At 39.1% G+C, this 23,675-nt stretch overlaps 1 protein-coding gene across 3 annotated transcripts in view; it reads right to left on the bottom strand.

Annotated features, from left to right (window-relative positions):
- Positions 1-23,675, bottom strand: part of ADAMTS6 (ADAM metallopeptidase with thrombospondin type 1 motif 6) — a 147,269-nt gene that overhangs the window by 88,853 nt on the left and 34,741 nt on the right. For all 3 annotated transcript variants that reach the window (XM_042875090.1, XM_042875091.1, XM_042875093.1), the window contains exons 8-9: positions 9,934-9,977; positions 6,561-6,666 (exon numbers count right to left, since the gene is read on the bottom strand). In XM_042875090.1, coding sequence (XP_042731024.1) covers positions 6,561-6,666; positions 9,934-9,977 — 150 coding nt within the window. The remainder of the gene's footprint in view (positions 1-6,560; positions 6,667-9,933; positions 9,978-23,675) is intronic.

Genomic DNA, 23,675 nt, shown 5'->3' with positions numbered 1-23,675 from the left:
GAAATCATTCTTCCAACACAAAATGTGGGTGTAAATGTTTCATCTTCTTAATAAGCAGAACACAGCCAGAAATAAGAAGCATTTCATCTGTTTGAGACAAGAAAAAGTCTGTAGGTCTAACTTTGGTTTTAAAATCTTTTTAATCATAAGCTGCAAACATTATGGAAAAATAAAAAGCCTGACTAAAATAAAAAGAGTAACCAACTTTACGACAGTAGTTCTTCACAAAGAGTATTATTCATATGATATGTGAACCAGGATTGTAAGCAGTGTCTAATGGAACAGTCTACAGTTACATAATTTCCCACACCTTAAAAATTTAAAAGTGCAGCAGATGCAACTTTTTTCATTACTTTTGCCAATACAGAATCCCAAGACCCCTGAACTAGCTGGTAAAGAAAATTGGCTGCAGCAACAGAGTTGTGTCTTGAAAACAGATACAACTGCCAGATTCCTTTCTCTCTAAGTGACTCTCAGTAACAAGTTCTGCCAGCTCTTGTGCCTAGGAAGGAATTATTCGAGGACCAATAACTGGCTTTCCTACTTGAATTGTAATAGGATCACAGAATTACAGAACTGGAGGAGTTGGAAGGGACTCTGAACATCATCTAGTCCAATACTCCTGCTAAAGCAAGTTCCCTAGAGTGAGTTGCACAGAAAAGCATTCAGGTAGGTCTTGAACATATCCAAAGAAGGAAATTCTGTAACCTCTCTGGACATATTCTTTCAGTACTCTGTCACCCTCAAAGAAAAGTTCTTTGTCACATTCTAGTGTTCAGTTTGTGTTTGTTGCCCCTTGTCCTGTCACTGGGCCCACTGAAAAGAACCTGGGCTCATCCACCCGACAGCCGCCCTTTTGTTATTTATAAGCATCGAGGAGATCCCCACTCAGCCTTCTCTAGGCTGAAGAGTCCCAAGTCCTCCACGATTCTAAACATCCTGGACTCTCTCCAGTAGTTCCCTGTCTGTCTTAAATTGGAAAGCACTACTCCAGATGTGGCATCACTATAGCAGAGGAGAGGGGAGGATCACTTCCCTCAACCTGCTGGCCATGCTTTTTTGAATGCACCCCAGGATACCACTGGCCTTTGCCACAAAAGCACACTGCTGGCTTGTGGCCAACCTGCTGTCCACAAAGACACCCAGGTCCTTCTCTGCAGAGCTCCTCTCCAGCAGGTCAGCCCCTTACTTGTACTGATGCACACAATTATTCCTTCCCAGAGGTAGGATTCTACACATGCCCCTGTTCAACTTCATAAGGTTCTCTCTGCTCAACTCTCCATCCTACCTCGATCTCTCTGAATGGCCTACACCAGAAGGCTGAATTGCATTACTTACGTAAACTCTTAACAGCAACACAATTGCCCTAACGTTTTAGAAAGGGTAAAATTCTGTAACTGACAACTGGATTGTCAAGTTTATGGGTCGGTTCTGCCCAGTCCCATGACTAACTAGGGAGGAGAGACCCAATGACCTATGCCCCAGGAGAAGGGGAAGGATAAAAAAACTGGGAAAAAAGGTAGGGAGATGGGGCTAAAAACAAAGGACCAGCAACGAGCTGAGAGAGAAAACTAATTTACTAAATATAATATCACAACGCCATGTTCTACCAGCAGTGTGCGCTTGTAGTCTGGAAGGCCAGTTATACCCTGCATTAAAAAAGGGGTGGTCAGCAGACAGAGGGAGGTGATTGTCCCCTTCTACTCAGCTCTTGTGAGCCCCATCTGCAGTACTGCATCCAGGACTGGGGCCCCCAGTGCAGGAAGGATGTAGAACTCTTGGAACAGGTCCAGAGGAGGGCCACTAAGATGAACAGAGAGCTGGAGCACATCTACTATGAAGAAAGGCTGAAGGAACTGGGCTTGTTTAGCTTGGAAAAGAGAAGGCTCCAGAGAGACCTAATTGTGGCCTTTCAGTATTTGAAGGCAGCGTAAAAACAGGAGGGGGAATGATTGTTTATGGGTGTGATTGTTTGTGGGTGGATAGTGACAGGACAAGGGGGAGTGGTTTTAAACTAAGACAGAAGAGATTTAGGTTAGATATTTGGAGGAAGTTTTTCACACAGAGGGTGGTGACACACTGGAACAGGTTGACCAAGGAGGCTGTGGATGCCCCATCCCTGGAGGCATTCAAGTCCAGGCTGGATGTGGCTCTGGGCAGCCTGGTATGGTGGTTGGTGACCCTGCACATAGCAGGGAGATGAAACCAAGTGATCATTGTAGTCCTTTTCAACCCAGGCAAATCTACGATGAATGCAAGACAACACAATACAATAGAATATAATCAGAATTGAAGCTAATAAATCAAATAAATGAGAGACAGAGTGTGTCCAGAACCAAAGGCCTTACTGTAATGCCAACGGTGAAATGGCTCGGGAGCACAAACCACACGAGACATACGGTAAAAGAAGAGGCAGTCTCAGAACTCATGAGCAGTTTTATCTTTCCCTCCAAATAGAGAATGGAAACAGAACAGTGAATGTCTTCTGGGATATGTAGTTCTTCTTCTCTTCTCAGAACCAGAAATACTGACAATCCACGGAACTGAAGCATTAAGTCTTTAGCTCCCAGTACACTACATAATGTTATTATATGGAATACCAATAACAAAAGTCATAAACTCATGACATGGACATAATTACTTCTGATCTTCAGATAATGTATTTAACTTTGCCCATCACTTAGCTATTGACATTACATATCTGGTGAATCACTTTGATAACCTCTGTGAAGGTACTGCATGAAATTTTATGCCAGCAGCCTTCAAAGTCTTCTAGTCCAAGATAAAAGTAGTGTTGTCTTCTCTCCAGTGATAGTTTGAAGCAAGGGTTGGTTCACTTCTTTCTGCCTTAAACAAAAGCATCTACAACAATCTCAAGCTAGATTCTTGCCAGGTCACATAAGGTAGAGGTACTGTTAACTCTGCCATTGGCATCAGATGTAATATCGGCATAATGTGAATACAGGATGTGGTAACACCAGCTCTTTCAACCTAGTACATTATCCACTTAGCTGTGCTGCCAAGCCCTACAGTACCCTCCCTAGCGTTCATTCACTTCATCCATCAGTTCATCTGTGTGAGGCTTCAGGAGAGATCAGTTCCTCCCCATTGGGTCAGCAGAAAAGACTGACAAAACTTGACACTCTCCATTGTTTTGTTGCTTTTTACTTTTGGAAGTCTCTAAGTCCATTTTTTTGCTAAAACATCCTGTCCTTTAACGCATTCTCTTCCAGTTTAGTTTAGTTTGAGACATGTTTGTCTACACAAATGATAACTGCACAGCTAAATATGTGAAAGTATTCCATTGTATTTCTTTAACTACAAATTGAAGTCGTAATTCTGTAAAATACTTTTCAAAGTTAATCATCTTTGATGTATGAAAATATATTCCTCTTCAGCATTTTCATGAAGTCCATTTTTTTTTATTAAGCATTTACCCACAAGTACCAATTGAAAGTCATTGAAATATCTGTCACAAAATAATAGAAATTGTATTTTAACACAACTCTTCAGAGTATTTATTGACTAGCAAAATGTATACCCTAATTGGAAGCTTCATTATAGCTAAAGTTATCAAAGCCAGAATACTTTATCAATTTATTTCAAAGCAAAATAAAATGTCTCCCTCTTCCGTTCCACTCTGCTGAAACATTCCTCCATCTTACAAACATGAAACATTTTGAACCCTATATGCTAGTTAATTGATTGCTAAGATCTTAAAGCTCCTGACATTGTCCTGTAAACCACATTTTCTTTTGCAATATAAACACAACTGCATAAAACAATATGAGATCCAAGATATTCAAACCAATAGAAGAACTATAAAAGAGGCAATTATCCCAGTTAACAATTGGGCAATTAACATAGGTACAGCCTCACAGAATCACAGAATTGCAGGTGTTGGAAGGAACCTCTAGATATCTAGAGCAAAGCAAGCCCCTACAGCAGGCTGCACAGGTAAGCATCCAGGCTGATTCTGAATGTCTCCAGAGGAGACTCCACAATCTTCCTGGGCAGCCTGTTCCAGAGCTCTGTCACCCTCACTGTGAAGAAGTTACCATGAGTATTGGTGCAGAACCTCCTACGCTCTAGTTTATGGACATTTCCCCTTGTCCTGTCCCCACAGACTACTGAAAAGAGGTTGGCCATGTCCCTTTTACTCCCACTTAAGATATTTATAAATGTTAATAAGATCACCTCTGAGTCTTCTTTTCTCAAGGCTGAACAGACCCAAGTCGCTCAGTCTTTCCTCATGGGGAGATGTTCCATGTCCTTTACCATCTTCATGGCCGTCTGCTGGACTCTTTCCGAGAGATCTTTTTTTGTACTGGCAAGCCCAGAACTGGATACAGTAATCCAGGTGAGGCCTGACCAGGGCAGAGTAGAGGGGGAGGATCACCTCCTCTGACCTACTTTTAATGCAGCCCAGGATTCCATTGGCCTTTTTGGCCACCAAGGCACACTGCTGGCTCATGGCCAACCTGTCGTCCACCAGGACCCCCAGGTTTTTCTCTGCACAGCTCCTCTCCAGCAGCTCATGTCCCAGGCCGTATTCAATTCATACTGAATGTTGTGTGTGCTTCTGAGCTCCATAATATAAAAAGGATGCTAAGGTCCTTGAAAGCCTTCAAAGGAAGACAATGAAGCAGAGAACAGTGTTGGAGCTTAAAATTATCATAGACACCATCATACACAATGGGGCTCAGAGGGTCCCATGGCATATCACTGGTGTTGAAGACAGGGCTGAAAAAGGAATCACACCTTTCTGCTTTGTCTGAAACCCTATCTGAGAAGTGATCAACCTAACCAAGTAATGGACCAATGCTATCTCTGGTCCTCCATTTGCTGTTAAAACGCTCTATTTTGGTGTCCTCCACAGTACTGGCTGGTTAAACTCTGAGCTCTGACCACACAAATTTTCTCCCTACAGCAGCAGACAGAATCTCTGTATTCCTCCCATTTCACTCAGTCTTATTTCCAGTGGCCATACACTTTCTTTTCTTAGCCAAGCATTATTCTGCCTTTCCTGCATGATGTCCAGCATTTTGGAATAGCCTGTTCCTGTGCTTCTCACAAGTAATACTTAAAAAGTGATAAGCATTGATGGATTCCAATGCTTTCAAAAACAGCTTCCCCTGGGACCATTTAAACTAGTTCCCTGAGTCTGCTCTCCTCATATCCAGAGCTGAAATTTTTATGGCAGTTTTCCATCTATCACCAAAGATTTTAAAGTTAACTACTTAAATTAAAATCTATCTTCTATAAATCAAACATTGTAATCCTGATAGTTTTGAATGATAACAGAGCTGCATATATATATTTTTCTCATGTATAACTGAAATAACCTTCATGAAGTGCATAGTTACATGACACATGGATTAGAACAAAGATGTGGATATCTTTTTCTTCTTGAACACATGACTTAAATTCCCAGCAACACTGCATATCACTATTAACAAGAACTTCAGTTTCTTAATGTTAGAAATATATTTTCCTCTATCTTTTTCAACTCACACAAATAAAGAAAAGGAAGAAAATGAAGATGACAAGAATTACAAGTGTGTTATACTATTTTTTGTTATACTATTTTTGCTAGGATTTTATACAATTGCTTTTGATTTTAGAATTCATCCACTTCAGTGTAACTGCAGTATTACATTACTGCATAATGTAAATGAGATCATACTTGCCAAGTGATTATCCTGCATGATAGGTGTTATTTTTAAGTGTTTAATTCCAATCCTACTCTTTATCAGCAGATTGATCGCTTCCATTTCAATATGCATTTAAACTTACAGCAGTTGTGTCAAGTAATGACCGGAAAAACATGGGACCTATAAACTCAGCATTAGTCAACCCATGTAAAGAAAAAGGAAACCTCTTTATAAAAGAAAGTGCTTGGTCTTTTTGGAGTCATCACAATGTACTAGAAATGCTTGCTTTTGAAGGAAGATCTGAAGTACTTCACAACCAATTACATAATTTAAAATTCATATACTTAATCATTCTCATAACATCATGCTCTTCGAAGTGATACACTAGCACTTAAAATTCACAAGTGATGCTATGGCTTTTTTATATATCTCATGCTTGAATGAAAGAAAACTAACAGTGTATGAATACTGACAAGAGAAGCAATGTTTTATTCAAAACAGTTTGAATTGTATTTAAGACAAAATAATGAAAAGCAAAAAAGAACCTTACAACCACTTTTGTTTCATAAAGAAATGTAGACAAGTAAGAGATGGGGCAAAGAAATTTTTTTCAAAACTTAATATTAAAAATATGAAACAGTAGGAGGGTTGTGAGCCAAATCTCAAAAGCACAGATTAAACTGGAATCTGAAATCAAAGGGTAAACAATAAGTTTTCAGTTCTAAAGTTAAAGCTCTTGATAAAATATAATTAATAAAAGGTAGAGCTACTTATGAATACTTTATACAGAAACATGGAGCACCAGAATAGGGATGGTACAGCCATGCAGAAAAAATTATATCTACGATTAAACTAGTAGTAAAAATGTGATACATTAAAACATATTCTTTTTGTAAACTCACTCACTTGTGACCAATCTCATGTGCAATGGTAAAAGCTGAACCTAGGCCAATGTCTTCATTAATGCTGCAGCTCCTTTCAGGCTCACACATTCCAGCCACAGAGGCCAAGCCTGAATAAACAGAAGGAGACACAAAGGGTCATGCCAAGGTGTTTCAGTCTTAAAAGCCCTAGTTATAAATGCCTGGATTCTTTTTAATAATCTCTATGCACAGAAGGAGCAGTTGGCAAAAGGTTAACTTTCTAGTCATTTGCAAAATCACTGGGGGGAATTTCACTTTGCCGGCTAGACATTAATATTTTTTGAACTGCAGTCAGTGCTGGAAAATGTCTAGACTAGGGGTTAGATTTATAAATTTTACTTCTGGTAACTTGGGACCACCTAGTAACTTGAGCCAGAAAAGGGAATTCAAAAAAGCATTTCTATTTTAACATTCTTGAGGCTGAAGAAAGCAAAATGTATCCACATTATTTTTCTAAAGAAATCTGTTTAAGTTTAGTGGGTTCATAAAAACATACAAGCAACTTTTTTAGCTACAAGAAGCACCATATGGTACTTAAAAAAATTATAAAAACAAAACTGCATGCATCAATGAAGAGAAGGGGGAGACATGTTAATAAGTTCATTTAAACAAGGAAGTCTTTTCCATTTATCTTCTGTTATCTTCTGGAACTAAAACCTTTCTATATGACAAGTGCTTCTGAAAACTTTCTCTAAAGAAAGCAAGGCACAGGCATTTTCAGAATACTGTTCTTCATTATTTTTCACATTCTTCAGAAATAGAGTATCACACAACATTTTGCAGACAAAATATGCTACCCACTAGAGAAATCTCTAAACATCACATTATTTGATGTATCCCTTTCTAAGGTTATCTGAAAAAAAGCAGTAATCCCTTCTTTTGATGAAATTACCTGCAAAATTAACTACACTGTGACAGAATATTAACTGGGAACAGTGTGGCTTTGCTATGCAAAAAGAAAAATAACATACTCTTTATGAACAAGTATGCACTTCAAATTATTCTGTTTGGACTACCAGCAAGCTAGCAATAAGAACACAAATGCTTCCTAGCTGAGTCCACGTGAGCAAGTAACCTGGAGCTACAGGAGCTGGTTGGTACAATACAGCACTGACGTTCAGCGCTATTCCTCTATACATCTCTATGCACGTGCGTTGGTCATTCTATTTTGGACTAGTTTTACCTCCGTAAGTCAAACATAAACATTACACGTGGTTCAAAACTTCCAACAGGAAAAAAATGTAAGAGGCTATCATTAGGATTTAGACCCTAGTGTCTCCCTTAGGTGTACATAGGAGTATCTGGGAAGTACATGTTCTGACTTGCTTTCCTCTGCAATAAATCAAGTCAGCACACAACAGAACTACTCTGATAATCAAACTAGCATGGGCAAAACGCAATAATGTCAGCTTGTTGAACTTCAATCAAAACAGACTACTCTAAATCAAATCACTGAAGGAGACATTATCACTGAGACCAGGATGAAGAAACAGAAGACAAAACTCTGGCCACTGACAGGCGTGTACACTGCTTGCTTTATGCAACCTGTAGAAAATAGAGTAATTACAGTTCACATGCCTAACTTATGCTATTCTAACAGCGCAGCAAATTCTGAATATAACATGGTAATACTTTTGTAACAACAACCATGTTCTGCTGCAAAGTGCACCATATTGGGGTGGTGAAGTCATCTCTATGTTCAGATTTTTTCACTGAACGCTTGCTTAGTGACTTATAGGACCATACTAGTAACATACAATTATGTACTGCGCCTGCAGAAAGTAACAGAGATCAACTAAAGAACACACAGTCTATAGCTCAGATCAAAGGAGAAGAGGCCTTCTCTGCTGAAATACAGCTGCTGCAGAAAAATCTGAGGCCTATCTCAGTGCAGCTCTATGTAAGATTCCTTGTTCTAGGAAACTACAACAGAAAAGAGGTGTCTTTTCTCCTGTAAAGCCTTCACTTCTGTTTCTTCCTGGAACACCAGTGATCCACCTTTGTTCTGACCTTTTGAGACTTGAAACTTTTGTTCACAGACAGCTTAAATTTATGCTTTAGTTACCGGAGGTCAGTGGGACTTAAGCATATCAAATGCCTTGCAAAAGAGGGCCATGGAGCTTTATTTCTTCTCCAGTACATTGCTTGCAATGGAAGTACACCATCACAGTTTTAGAGCCAAGGGTCTCATAACAGTACTTTGATACCATACATGATTTGATTTTTGGAGCAGAATTTGCTTTTGCATCTGATAAAGAGACGACTAGTACACTAAAGGCCTGTATTAAAAATATCACATATAAATATCAAGCAGTTTGTGAGTGAATGTTCTCCCTTTCAAATTGCTAAGACAACTTCGCAACATCAGTGTAGGCAGTCTCTTCAGTTTTGTCTCTTCCACAGAGGTATCAAAGGAAACCAATTACACTTAGAAATTAATAATTACATTTTGCCTTTTACTCAAACATGCTGTTAAGATACTCTGTATTTCCAATTGGCAAAAAAATTCTGATACATTTCTCCTCATGTAAATTAATTTCCTTTGCCATAAGTGTATTACAGGGAAAGACAAAGCAAATACAGTTGTGAGCTCACATTATTAATAATTTGAACTAGTAAAATTAGAATTGTATCTTGAATTACTTCTGAGTAAATTTGAAAAATGCATAAAAATTAAAATAGTCTTTGAATAACGTATCTTCAATTCCTTAAAGCACTACTACAGGCAATAACTACATTACAGTAAACAACTTCTGGTGACAAATTTAGGAAAGAAGAGAACAACCCTGCTGAACAAACCTAGGATTGCTATATGTGTTTCTCCATTGTCAAAGCACTGTTTTAAGGAGTGTCGCTATTACTGTAATTTATATTTCACTGTTATTTTTTCCAAGTTCATGGAAGGAAAAGTCTGAAGCTATACTCTTCAAGAATAAGCAGAGCAACAGTGTAACTCTTAAAGCTCTTTTCTTTCCTAGCTTGATTTTTTTAAATGTTCCTGAGGTCTTCTACTTGTATTTTGTAATACCTCACAGAGAGAGATTAAATAAAAATAAACAACAAGTTCTCTTCTCTAATTATTGCTTGATAAATTTGAGTAATCATCTAGGTTTTAGCAGCATTACAGCTGCCAGAGATGAGACATCCATCAGCAGCTCATTTAACTTAAACTTCCAGTGATCTATCAAAGCATATACCCATCTAGGTTACCTCCTATTATTCACATTTATAAAACCATAAAACGGTATTTTGAAAACATAAAATTTAAAAACCCAAGCAGTCAATAAATCAACATTTGAGTATAAAGCAAAGAAACAAATTCAAATACAAACTGAAATTTCTATTTATGATCTTACCCAGAGTTCCACATGGTTTGTTCTTATAAGTGCAGATATCATATCTGTTAAAGAGAAAAAAGTAGATAAAATACGTCAGAGAATTAGATTTGTAAGTTATTTTGTATATTTATCACATATCTGTATCATAGATCAAGTTGTCAGAAAGCAATCAGCTTAATTATGTGCAGCCAGCTGGTGTCGGCATTTTCTACACTCTGGTGTAAACCACAAGCTGCAGTACATTCGCAGCCGCTGGCTACAAGCCAGTGGGACACCTGCCAGCAAGAAAAAAATGGTTAAAGTGAATCTCCGTAATCACCAGCTCCATAAAGCAGTCTACCACAGCGCTATGAAGTTACAGAAGCATGTCTCTGGACTGCTACTGCTTCAAAACACTTGACTTCTACTTTTTGAACATACTGGAATTCCCTACAGTCTTGCACTTCAAAACAAGTAGTATTAATTGCAAGTTCTAGTATTTAGATTTTGATTCTAACTGAAGACAGTAACTTTCGATCGTAACACCAAACATTAGAAGAAATCTTAAGAACTGGCACTGTAATTCTCATCTCTTTTTTTTACAGTGATTACATGTGTCCTAAGAGCACACTACAGTGAACTAAAATGAAAAACACACTTCTGCCAAAAACTAAATAATATATTTGAAGGAAAACTTCCTTTATTTTAGTTATGATCCGTCAAATACAGCAACTAAAGCTTTTGTGCAGTTAACATGCAAATACCTCCAGTGACTCAGCATATCATAATAAATGTGTCCTGCAACAGTCATAAGTCATGAATGATAACTTCATATTTTGAGTACGCAAATCCATGATATGGCTAGTGATGTGAGAACACTCATTATGTCTTTGAATTTCTAGGATTTATTCTCATTTCCTTGCAATGTGTTCCAGAAAAACTCCCATTATTTTGGATGGCAAGAGAAAACAAAGACAATAACATCTTTGTGCTTTAATTTTTAACCTAAATATATACTACTTCCAGACCACCAGGTCATTTCTGTTAAAAGTAACATAAGTGCTGTTTTCAAAAAGTTTATAACATAGAAGCCAGATCATGAGATAAATACCTTTCACAGTTAACAGAGTTAATGTCTGTCTGTAAGCCAAATCCATGGACAAAATAACAAAGCTTAAAATTTGGAACAAATCCAGTAAATTCTTTGTGCATGTAGACTGCTGTGACCATATGGAGTCCCTGGGATTTTTAAAGGTACTAAACATGGATCAGTTTGCTAGATGAAGCCTTAATTTTGAACTCAGATTTCCATATGCACTGATCTCACCAAAGTGGCTCAAACTGTCATCTTAAATGCAACATAAGGCCCTCACTGATGTTCCATTTGCTGTTTCTGGAAAGGGCTATACTCAAATCAGCGTTGTTATACAAAATGTGTCAGAATATAATTAGGTTTTGTATGTTACAAAGCTGAAGCATGACGAAGAAAGACTTTATTGAGCATTTTCTGCCTTCAATATCTATACAGAAACAAACTTAGAACTAAATCATTTAGGATAGAGTCTGAACCTAGTGCTTTTGAAGTTCAAAGCAAACAAGGATCAGAATTCTTTAATGAGAAAATCCAAATTTGCCTGAATTCTCTTAAAAGGGAGCTTAGAATATTCAACACCAGAAAGTCTATGCAATTCACAGCAATTACTGTTCTTCTCATGTTTTTTAATAGTGAATAATAATAGGAAAAAAAATTAATTAATGCCATACATCCTTCGATAAAACGAATATTTAAGAAGATGGCCAGTTCCACTACTCAAATAAAAAGCTGTTGCTGACTTTAATGGAGCTGAAAATTTACCCTTATGGTCTCCATTTGCTCACTCTCACATGGATATAAAGAAGAAGGTATTTGCTCACATTCAATTACATTTCAAAATATATTGCTGATAGGAGAATAAGACATGAATTGAATCCTTTGTTTCTCTTACACTTTTGAAAAACAAAGACCAAATCCTTCTGATTGATTGTGGCGGCTAGTGAATATTCTGCTTTATTTTTTTTTATAAGGAAGCTTGATGTTAATGAAACTTAGATTAGGATAATTAAATAAAATTAAGAAAGATATTTTATTTTCCAGTCAATTAGATATTTTTGCAAGATCAATCCCAGAGAGTAACAGTATTCTAATGGTTTGAATAGATATTCAAATAACCAATTAATCAAAATTAATACACAATAATAATTTAGGCTTCTTCTAAGCAGCACTCATACATTCTCTTCTTTATTCTCAAAAGAAGAAAAAATCTAAGTTTTCAGAGTCCACCTGCACCATTCTCTTCAAGTTCTATGGTTGTTTTTTTTTTCTTTTTTCCCTTTCATTAGCTTCTGCTTGCAATTTTTTCTAAAGCTGGCATCATTTTCATGTACTGAAATGTTCAATTCCACCATCTGCTAATCTACATGATTCAATAAAATCATGCTAATTTGTCTTTCTGGGTTTTGACACCACTTCCACCACTTTAATTTGAATTATCAAGGAATACATTTAACAATGAAGATCAAACAGATACATATATTTTTTATTTTCACAGAATTTGAAGGCAAAAGAACCATCAACTTTGCTGCCTCTTGTCCATACTGCTTGTTTTCAAATCTTAACTGACGAAAACAGTACAAAGAGAGGGGCTTTTTTCCACCAGTAGCTCTTGATCAGTAAGATGCACAGTCATTACATACACTGTGGGAGTTGTACCACTCATCACATGGCTCTAGAAAGCTTCCCTCTAGAAGAAAAACTCTTGCTCCTTCTTTGTTTCCATGCAAGATGTGGGGAGAGAGCAAGTCTACAAATACCTAAAACAATTTATCTCACTAAAGAATAGTACCTGAAAGAGATTCAGGGTAAAACAAACATAAATGAGGACTATACAGATCAAAACCCAAATAGTATTATGATAAACTTTCAATTTTGAAGAAAGATCACAGAATCACAGAATGGTTTGGTTTGGAAAAGATCTTAAAGGTCATCTAGTTCCAGACCTCTGCTGGAAGGAGCACCTTCAAAGAATCAAAGAAATCAAAGAATCAAAGAATTGTAGAATGGCCTGGGTTGAAAAAGACCACAATGATCATCTAGTTTCAACCGCCCTGCTATGTGCAGGGTGGCCAACCAGCAGACCAGGCTGCCCAGAGCCACATCCAGCCTGGCCTTGAATCCCTCCAGGGGCATGCACAACCTTCTTGGGCAACCTGTTCCAGTGTGTCACCCTCTGGGTGAAAAACTTCCTCCAAATATCTAACCTAAACCTCCCCTGTCTTAGTTCAAAACTATTCTCCCTTGTCCTGTCAGTATCCACCCTCATAAACAATCATGCCCTCTTCCTTCCAATACATGAAGTTATTTGAAACCCCATTCAACCTGATCTTGAAGACTTCCAACAACGGAGCACCCATAGCTTCCCTGGACAACCCATTTCAGTGTCTCATCACACCCTCAAAATGAAGAATTTATTCCTATGTCTAATTTAAATCTACCCTCTTTCAATGTAAAACCGTTACACCTTCTCCCGTCAATATACATCCTTGCAAAAAGTCTTCATCTTTAGGTCCCCTGCATGAAATAAAAGGCTATTAAAAATAGTGTCTACTCAGAGCCTCCTCTTCCCCAGGCTGACCAACTCCAACTCCCCTTGCATGCCTTCACAGTAATGGTGAAGCTCTAACACCACGAACCTCCTCTGGACCTTCTCAAACAGCTCCACCTTCTTCTTGTGCTGGGGGCCCCAGAAATGAACACAATACTGCAGATTCAACCCATGGCAACTAAACTCAGGAATTTCCAGGTAAAATTCAGAAGGTGGCCACACAATTATTAACATGCAAAATGCATCTACTCCATTCTGGAGAAGAAAGCTTATTAGGTGCCAGCAGTTCTAAGCCCAACTGTCAGTGACATCTAATTTTCATTTATGAGTACAGAATAAACTCTTAAGAAGCCTCAGTTATCTACAAAGCTCACAAAGCTCACCTGCAGAAAAAACCTTTCTTCTGCGTATCTTATGAGTATTACAATCCTGACTGCTTGAGCAGGTCACTTAAATCAAATATGTAAGAAGGATGGGCTCTTTGTAAACATAAGTACTGCTCCATCTTCACAGATAAATCACGCACAGCTACTGTCAATCCAAGATGTGCTAGGTAACGAAGAATAGAATGACAAATTGCTGTGGAAAAAAACTACTAAGACAGATGAAATATAAATGAAAAAAGGATGCAGAAATTCAGGTGGGATTAAACAAACTGGACATAAGACTCTCTTTCAAGGCAGTTGGACATGTACTTTATATATGCAGTACTACAAGATCTGCCAATTAAGAAGCTTGAAAATAAAAGACTAGCAGAAAACAAAATAAAGCCTAAGAACTGGTAGGAGGAGAGGGGGAGTTGCCCTCTATGTTAAGTGGATAGATTGCAAAGAGCTGTTTCTGAGTAACAGCCGTGACCAAGTTGAGAGCTTTTGGATTAAAATCAAGGATCGGTCCAGCAAAGGACATCTAGTGGTTGGGGCCTGCTACAGGCCACCTGATCAGGGGAGCCTGTTGCCAAGGCCCTCTTGCTTCAACTGCAGGAAGTCTCACACTTGCTGGCTCTTGTCCTGATAGGGATTTCAATCACCCGGGTATCTGCTGGGACAGAGGCATGGTGGGTGGCAGACAATCCAGGAGATTCCTGGAATCTGTTGAGGATAACTTCCTGATTCAGGTATTTGACAGATTAAAGCTGGGTGAAGCCTTACTGGATCTGGTGCTCACCAAAGCACCAGGAAGGAAAGCTTTAGAAAGACTAAGACTGGAGGCAGCCTGGTTTGCAGTGATCATGTCCTGGTGGAGTTTGTAATCTTCAGGAATGCAGGACTGGCAAAAATCAGAGTCAGGACTTTGAACTTCAGGAGAGCAAACTTCAAGGAACTGCTAGGTCGGATCTTCTGGGAAACTGTCCTTAAGCGCATGGGTACATAAAAGAGCTGGCAGCTCTTTAAGGACATCCTTCTGAGAGTGCAAGAGCATCAGAAGAAATTGAGCAAAGGAAGTGGGCAACCAGCATATCTGAACAAGGACCTGCAGCTTACACTGAGGGAAAAGAGGGAAATGTACAGGAAGTGGAAGTAGGGTTGTGTAGCCAGGGAAGAATATGGGCACACTGTCTGCACGCGTAGAGGTAGAATCAGGAAAGCCAATTTACAGACGAAGCTGAACTTGGCAAGGGATGTGAAAAATAACAAGAAGAGGTTCTTCAGGTACATAGGCAGGAGGAGACAGACCAAGGAGAGTGTGACCAAGGTGAGGATGAAGAACTCGCTTCCTCAGACATGGAAAAAACTGAGGTACTCAATGGGCACTTCACCTCAGTATGCAATGGTGGTCACATTCCTCTCCATGTCTGCCAGGACAATGTACCTCTTGGTGAGGGTATGGGAAGCTGATTCCACCCCACTGTAACAGTGGACCAACAGTGGACCAAGTCCAAGACTTCCTCACAAAACTAAATGTATATAAGTCCGTGAGGCCGGATAATATCTATCCTAGGGTTCTGAGTGAGATAGCTGATGTGGTTGCCGAGCTGCCCTCCATCATATTTGAAAAATCATGGCTGGCAGGTGAAATCCCCAATGACTGGAAAAAGGGAAACTTTACTCCCACTTTTGAAGAAAGGGAGAAATGATAACCTGGGGAACTACAGACTGGTGAGCCTCACCTCTGTGCCTGGGAAGATCACAAAGCAGATCTACCTCGAAGCTATGTTAAGGCACATACAAGACAAAGGTGATTCGAGACAGCCAGCATGGCTTCACCAACGGCAGATTGTGCCTGACCAATCTGGTGGCCTTCTAAGATGGAGAGTGATGACATAGGTGGACAGGGGAAAGGCAATGGATCCATCTACATGGACTTCTGCATAGCCTTTGACATGATCCCTCACCACATCTTCCTCTCTAAATTGGAGAAGTATAGATTTGAAAGATGGACTGTTTGGTGGATTAATAAATGGTTGGCTGGTCACAGCCAAAGGGTTGTGATCAACCCTTTGTGTTCTATGTCTGGGTGGAGGTCGGTCACAAGTGCTGTCCTCCAAGGGTCAGTGCTGGGACCAGTGCTCTTAAACATTTTCATCAGTGACACAGACAATGGCATCGAGTGCACCCTCAGCAAGTTTGCAGACAACACCAAGCTGAGCAGTGCAGTCAATATAAGGAAGGGAAGCCATTCAGAGGGACCTGGACAGCCTGGAGAAGTGGGCCCATAAAGACCTAAAGAGGTTCAACAAGGCCAAGTGCAAGGTGTTGCACTTCGGTCAGGGCAATCCTTGAAATCTCCTTGAGAGCAGCCCTGCAGAGAAGGACTTGGGGGTCCTGCTGGACAAGAAGCTTGGCGGACTTGAGACAGCAGTGTGTGCTTGCAGCCCGGAAGGTCAACTATGTTCTGGGTTGCATTAAAAAGGGGTGGTCAGCAGGGAGAGAGAGGTGATTGTCATCCTATACTCAGCTCCTGTCAGGCCCCACCTGGAGTACTGCATCCAGTCCTGGGGCACCCAGCATAGGAAGGATGTGGAGCTCTTGGAGCAGGTCCAGAGGAGGGCCACTAAGATAAACAGAGGGCTGGAGAACCTCTCCTATGAAGAAAGGTTGAGGGAACTGGGCTTGTTTAGCTTGGAAAAGAGAAGGCTCGTTGTGGCCTTCCAGTATTTGTAGGGAGCATAAAAACAGGAGGGGGAATGATTGTTTACATGGGTGAATAGCGATAGGACAAGGGGGAGTGGTTTTAAACTAAGACAGAAGGGGTTTAGGTTAAGTCTTAGGAGGAAGTTTTTCACACAGAGGGTGGTGACGTACTTGAACAGGTTGCCCAAGCACGTTGTGGATACCCCATCCCTGTGTTCAGTGCCGCATGCAGCCTGATCTAGTGGTTTTGTGACCCTGCCCGTGGCAGAGGAGTTGAAACTAGATGATCACTGTGGTCCTTTTCAACCCAGGCCATTCTATGATTACATGATTCTATGAACTAGTTCAATTCAGAGTTCAAACAGAACCACCTACTACAATTATCAGCTAACTTTTATGGAACATTTCCAAGTGTGTTATTCCAGAAAACAAAGTTTTATTTTTCATCTGTTTTAAACCAAATCCTAATGTTAACACTTTTTATGATAACAGATTTTTTTGTATTAAATTATTCAAATTTTTAAGGGTCCTTATATGTCCTTGTTCAACGATAAACCTAACGAGTTCATCAGAATTTGATCTTCTTTACTTTTCACTTTTCATGCTGTGCAACTTATTCAAATACAGTCTGTCTGTGACTGGATGCATAAGTAAGTATTTTATGTAAGTTAATTTAATTTCAACACCCAGAGCTATAAACTGAACTGCTGCTGATCAAAATGAAATTTCAGACTTCCAATAAAGAAATGAACAATTTAACCTCCCATTTCTAAATTACAAAAAAATAGAAGTTAAAAAATTCAAACAGTGAGTTGAGTGTCAACATACTTTTTTTCATAAATAGCTGTTTTTAAAAGTTATTTTTCAAGTACAATTTCACTAATGCTAGTGTGTGGAAGAACAGCTATAAAACCAGTACTGGCATCCGATCAATTTTTTTAATAAACTTTTCATTGTAGTTCCTCAATAGTTTACCACTTTTAAGATAATTTGGTCATTCACTAAACTTGAACAGTTTACAAACAGTAATGCACATATATAACACAATACTTGCTGATCTCTTTCTAAAACTTTTACTGCAGTATATACTTAGACTTACAGAAAGTGGTACACCACAACAGGATTCTGCCTTAAAATAAAGTACAGATCTTATTTGGCTTCTTCCTCAAAAGCCTCAAACCAAAAAGAGCTATTTAAACCAAGGAAGGGAAAGTGTAATATATATGTTACACATCACTCAACAGAAATATCTTTTTCTATTATTAGTTTTCCATGTGTTGAAAAATGCCACAGACAACAAAGTCTGGCTCTGTTGGATTTTTTACTGATACTAAGTTTGGTGGAAAAATGACATCCTGAGTTACAGAATTTCTGAGCTAGAAAAATCATTAACACTTTAATTTCTAATTTTCTGATTTACAGGAAGAGAAATATGTAAAACAAAAGATAGTCAAAGACATATCAACAGAGAGCTATTTATCTTCAGTAATATCTTATTGCATCAGTATTGTATCACTAGTTTCAGCCTAGCCTAGCAACCTAAAGATCCATCTCACTTCCTTACATCTTTATACCCTGTTCCAACTTTTGTGCTTATGCATTCAGTATCAGCACCCAAGATAAAGAACTTAAAATACGTCTTCAGTAAACTGAGATCAGCAGTTCAGATACACACAGGTCAATCATAATACAGAAAAATCCCCAGGCCTTCGGGGAGGCTTAGCCCACCCTCTAATAAATCCATCCATCCTTTCCAGTGTATATAAACTCTATCCCACACCAGATTTTTGGTTCTTTTCAACACCATGATTCCTCAACCTTATCACGGAATAAACTCTATGTCGAAGTCAACATTGTTGAATTCTGAAAAGTAATTATGACAGTCAGGCACAAGACTTGCAAGCTAGACACCATGAATCAGAGAGTTATATTATACTGGGGGTCGGTCTCGATAGTCTCTAGAGGTCCCTTCCAACCCCTACAATTCTGTGATTCTGTGATTCCATCACACATTTTATTTTCTTCTCCTGGAATAGTTCCTAGTCTATTTTATAATAGTGGACCAGAATAATTAGAGCTACCTACATGAGCGACAAAGATTCACAAATGACAGTCATAATCTTATAGCTATTCAGAGATTATTGAAAGACTCAGGATTCGCCCTATCACAAGACTACAGAGAATATTTAACCTACTGTACTCTGTTCCTCAAAACTGAATTCCACAGCTTTAAAATATTCTCGGTACCTTTCCAAAGTTTACAAGTGTTACCTAAGACTAGTTTAGAGAACAGAAGTTTCTTGCTATTTAATCCAAGTACGCTGTTAACAATATTTGTATCAGTGCATTCAGGAAAAATCTGGTGACAGATGGACAAAAGCTCTCTTCAAAGGACATTTATTAAGAACATCACAAGCAGCTCGTAAGGCAATGTTTCTCAGAGTGTTCTAATACAAAAAAAGTCTGGGAAAGATAAGCAAAATTAATTGCATAGGCATGGTTATTTGCATCCTGCAACACAGCAAAAAATATGCTAAACTGTGTATAGGAAAACAGTAGTCCAGACCTCAGGCAGGAGGGAAACAACAGCTATGCCTACCAGCCACGATTTAGTTTTGTTGCACAGATATAAATAAAATAGTGTAAAAATGTAAAGCCTAGAATTTAGAAATATCACATTTTTCATTTTTTGTTTGTACCATATGAACATTTCAAAGAACAGATTATTTTCTAGTCAAAATTTCATCATGTTCAGAAACATATATGGCATGGGCAGAAGGCAAACAATCAAGAAGAACTAGGGCAATGACAGAGTTAACTTTTCCATAGAGAGAAATATGAGCATCTTAAAATCACAGAATAGAATCAGAATATTTCAAGTTGGGAAGGACACACAAGGATTATGGGAGTCCAACCCCTGGCTCCACAAAGGACCATCCAAAATTCAATCGGTAAGTGTGAGAGCATAGTTCCAACTTCATGAACTCTGGCAGCTCCGTGCCATCACCGATGCCCTAAGGAATGTGTTCCAGAGCCTTACTACTCTCTGGCGAAGAACCTGTCCCTAACCCCACCCTCCCCTGGCACAGCTCCATGCCGTTCCCTCAGGCCCTGTCGCTTCCACACAGAGCAGAGCTCAGCGCTGCCCTCCGCTCCTTGTGAGGAGCTGCAGCCGCCATCAGGCCTCCCCTCAGCTTCTCTGCTCTGCACTGAAGAAATCCTGGAACCATTGCTGGTCCTCATATGTTTTGCCTTCTAGATCCTTCTCAAACTTAGCAGTGTTCCACACTCTCTTAGTACCTTTGCAGCCTCCTTGTATTGTGGTGCTCAAACCACACCCAGTGGCTGCACAGCACAGAGCAGAGGCGAAAACCCCTCCCTCACCCCCCGGCAGTGCTGGGCCTGGTGCCATCAGGGTACGGCTGCCTAGGCACACTGCTGGCTCATGTTCAACTTACCATCAACCAGAGCTCCAGATCCCTCTTTGCAGGGCTGCTTTCTAGACTCTCATCCCTCTGTCTGTACATAACCAGGATTGCCCCAGATATATTCAGGATTGCCCCATTCCCAAAGCAGAGTCCACCACTTGCTCCTGCTAAACTTTATGCTGTTAGTGACTGCTTAGCCTTCCAGTCTGTGAGGATCTCTGCAAAGCTTCTCCACTCTGAGGGAGTCAATAGCAGTGAGAGACAGTATTGAAAGCCTGCCAAAATCCAGAAAGATAACATCAACTACCCTCAACTAGCCTCATTTGGTCAATGGTTTTCATAACATCAATTGTTAATAAATAAAAATAATTTACAACTGGTTGTAAATAATCATATTCCCGTATTTTCTCAGTGAAAGACTACAACAAAATTTGAAGTCAAAATCATTTACTTAAAAAAAAAAAAAAGGGTTGGATATAATTTCTTTCCAGCAATTCCAGAAGAGATCCCACCTTCAGCAGTGCAGAGGCTACAAAGAATAGCCATACATTTAGTGAAGTCAACACTCTTTTTTAAAGCATTCAGGAACTGGGATGGCACATTTTTTGATTGCTAAATATTCCACTTAATTGACTTAAGACATAATCAAAAATAGAACTGCAACGCATCATAGTCTTCCTTACCAATCACCAATCCTACTATTGCTTTTGTTTGCTGATCATTATTCAAACCACTGTGTAATTAACTTCTGTAGGCTAAATATGACCAAAGTGGAAGAGTCAAAAACAATCTTAGTCTTAGTCTTTATAAGCACTTCACAGTTTATAAGATTGTATTTCACATGTCTGAAATTCATTCCTAGGTTCTGCTAACATTTGGAGAACAATTTCTTATCAGAAAGCAAAGCGGATCTGATTTTGACCCCAAAACAGCAATCAAATGAGTAATAACAGATGACAGCAGTGCCATACATGCCTTTAATTCCAGCTTTGTCAGCCCAGGCAAGTTTCCGTGTGCTGTTCCAAGCGCAGCACACAGGAGGAGCGAGTGGTGATTTAGCAGTGGATTGTTAGAGTTAGGGTACTATGAGTATGTTGATGTTAGACTTGATGATCTTGAAGGTCTTTTCCAACCAGAGTAGTTCTATGATTCTATAGTTTTTGTTCTTTAGCATTTCCAAATACATTGTTCAGAACTATGTAATACTTCTTACTCCACTTTGTCAGGTAGAGCTAAGTAGACATTTCTTCTGAAAGAATCTGAATAATAAATGTTTGGTCAGCATAACTTATGACCTTGCAATTTTTAAGCAGGACTAAATATCCTAAAATTAAAATATAAGCAAATATTTTCCATTACAGCTAAATGTGTAAGCTAATGAGCCATCTCTACTTTCTTTTTCCCTAAATCTCTACTCACTTACTCTTTTTTTCAAGCTGCTAAAAGTAATAAATGAGTGATTTGCCATTGGTCTGGCTGAAGAAAATGTGAAAGTCATAGAAATGCAGCCTAGGTGCTATTCCAACAGATATCTTCTTAAGAGGTCAGAAGAATCATGATACTACTTGGAAGTTGTATGTGATCAGCTCTATAAAATATCAAGTTCCATAGCACAATAATACAAGTATATACAACAAAGATCTAACTTCAACAGCATACTGGATGGTCATGAAGCGTCATCCCTTCAGCAACTTATTACTCCACAACTCCTTCTAGTTCTGGCATTAAAGCATCTTATCACAGCTACATCACCCTCAGCTCATGAAAAATGAAGGGTTATCTGAGTCAACTGAATCTGTAATAGATATGACTAAACTAACTTACATTACCTTCACATTACTTTGTATTAAGTTGCCCATGTGTCTAAACTATTAAACATTCCCTTAGATTTGCTTGGCACCACTATTACTTTATGTATATCACTAAGTATACCCCAAAAAATCATTAGGCCATCCAAAACAGATACTTGTAAGCCACCTACGAACTACATCTCACTTTGTTAAGAACCTTAACAATAAATGTGGTTTGAATACTCTTCCTTTTCTGTGGACTAACACTACAGTTTGACACTCTATTTTGTCTAATGCTTAATCTAAAGCCACTACTAAAAGAACTCTTAAATTCCATCATTCTTGATTAAAACTAACTAGTTTACATGAGTTCTAGACTATCAAAACTACAAGAGTTTCTCTAGAAGTATTGTTACAATGTCAGCCCATGACATCAGCGATAGGACTACAGGGAACAGCCTCAAGTTGCACCAAACTGAACCTCAAGGGGAGGTTCAGATTGAATATCAGGAAAAATTTCTTCTCCAAAAGACAAGTCAGGTGCTGGAATGGGATTCCAGGAAGGTGGTTGAGAGACTGATCCAAGACGTGTTCAAAAATCATTTAGATGTACTAGCCGACATGGTTTAGTGTCATGATATGTAGACAGTCGCACTGTACTGCACAGGATGATCTTGGAGGTCTTTCCCAACCTTGGTGATCCTTTGATTCTATTCTATGATCAGAACCAGATGTTAGTGGTATGGACACAGAGGCTGAACTCTCCCATCAATATTTCATCACATTTTGTAGCTATGTGACATACAGCAGCAAAGGGGCAGTCTGACAAAGTGGCAAAGTGTATGAAGGTTTACCACTGAATTCCTCCATGCAGAAAAAATGGCACCCCAGATCTGTTGAACATTTATGGACACCAAGCAATGTATGTGAGCACAGTGAGGTGGCGGGTGCTGTGTTTCAGCAGTTGTTGCAACAGCCACATTGTGGATGGCCATGCAGACTTTTACAAGCTGGCTCTTGTTCATCACTGGTGGAAATTTATTGCTACTGGTGACTATGCTAAAAACAAAACAAAACAAAACAAAACAAGTGTTTTGTAGCTGAGAACTTGCTCTATTATTATTATTGCGCTCTTTGCACTTGCCATGGTAATAAATAGAATGTATTACTTTTGGCACATTTTCAGGCTTTTAAGTTTATTCTGAAGTACTCTTAATTGAATCTGTTCAAAATGCATTTGGACTTAAGCTGTGGGGCTACTTTTAGAATTGGACCAGTAAGGCTTCTACAAAACAGTAAGTAACTATTATTATTAAGTAACTATTACTAGAATAGCAGAACTGCTCAGATTGGAAAAGACCTTGAAGATCACCAAGTCCAACCACAACCTGACCATTCCACCCTAACTCTAACAGCCCACTGCTAAATCATGTTCCTGAGCACCACATCCAAATGGTTTTTAAACACATTCGGAGATGGTGACTCAACCACCTCCCTGGGGAGCCTATTCCTGTGCTTAACAACCCTTTCTGTAAAGAACTTTTTCCTAATAACCAACCTAAATCTCCTCTGGTGCAACTTGAGGCCATTTCCCCTGCTCTTGTCACCTATAACCAGTGTGAAGAGACCAACTCCACTCTCTGCAATCACCTTTCAGATACTGGAAGAGAGCAATTAGAAAGCAATATCATGAGCTGGCAGTCTAGTTCTGACCTCACCACATGTAACAGGAAATAACTTGGTAACTATTTGGTAAAAATAGGTAGATGCTTGGAGTAGGAGACTATCAAGAGAGCTATCATTTCCCCAGACTAAACAGCCCCAGTTCCTTCAGTTACTCCTCATAAG

Source organism: Lagopus leucura, unplaced genomic scaffold (genome assembly GCF_019238085.1).
Source record: "Lagopus leucura isolate 7727_CA_CO unplaced genomic scaffold, USGS_WTPT01 Super-Scaffold_100014, whole genome shotgun sequence".
Taxonomy (NCBI): domain Eukaryota; kingdom Metazoa; phylum Chordata; class Aves; order Galliformes; family Phasianidae; genus Lagopus; species Lagopus leucura.
This window is presented reverse-complemented; position numbering and strand designations above follow the sequence as displayed.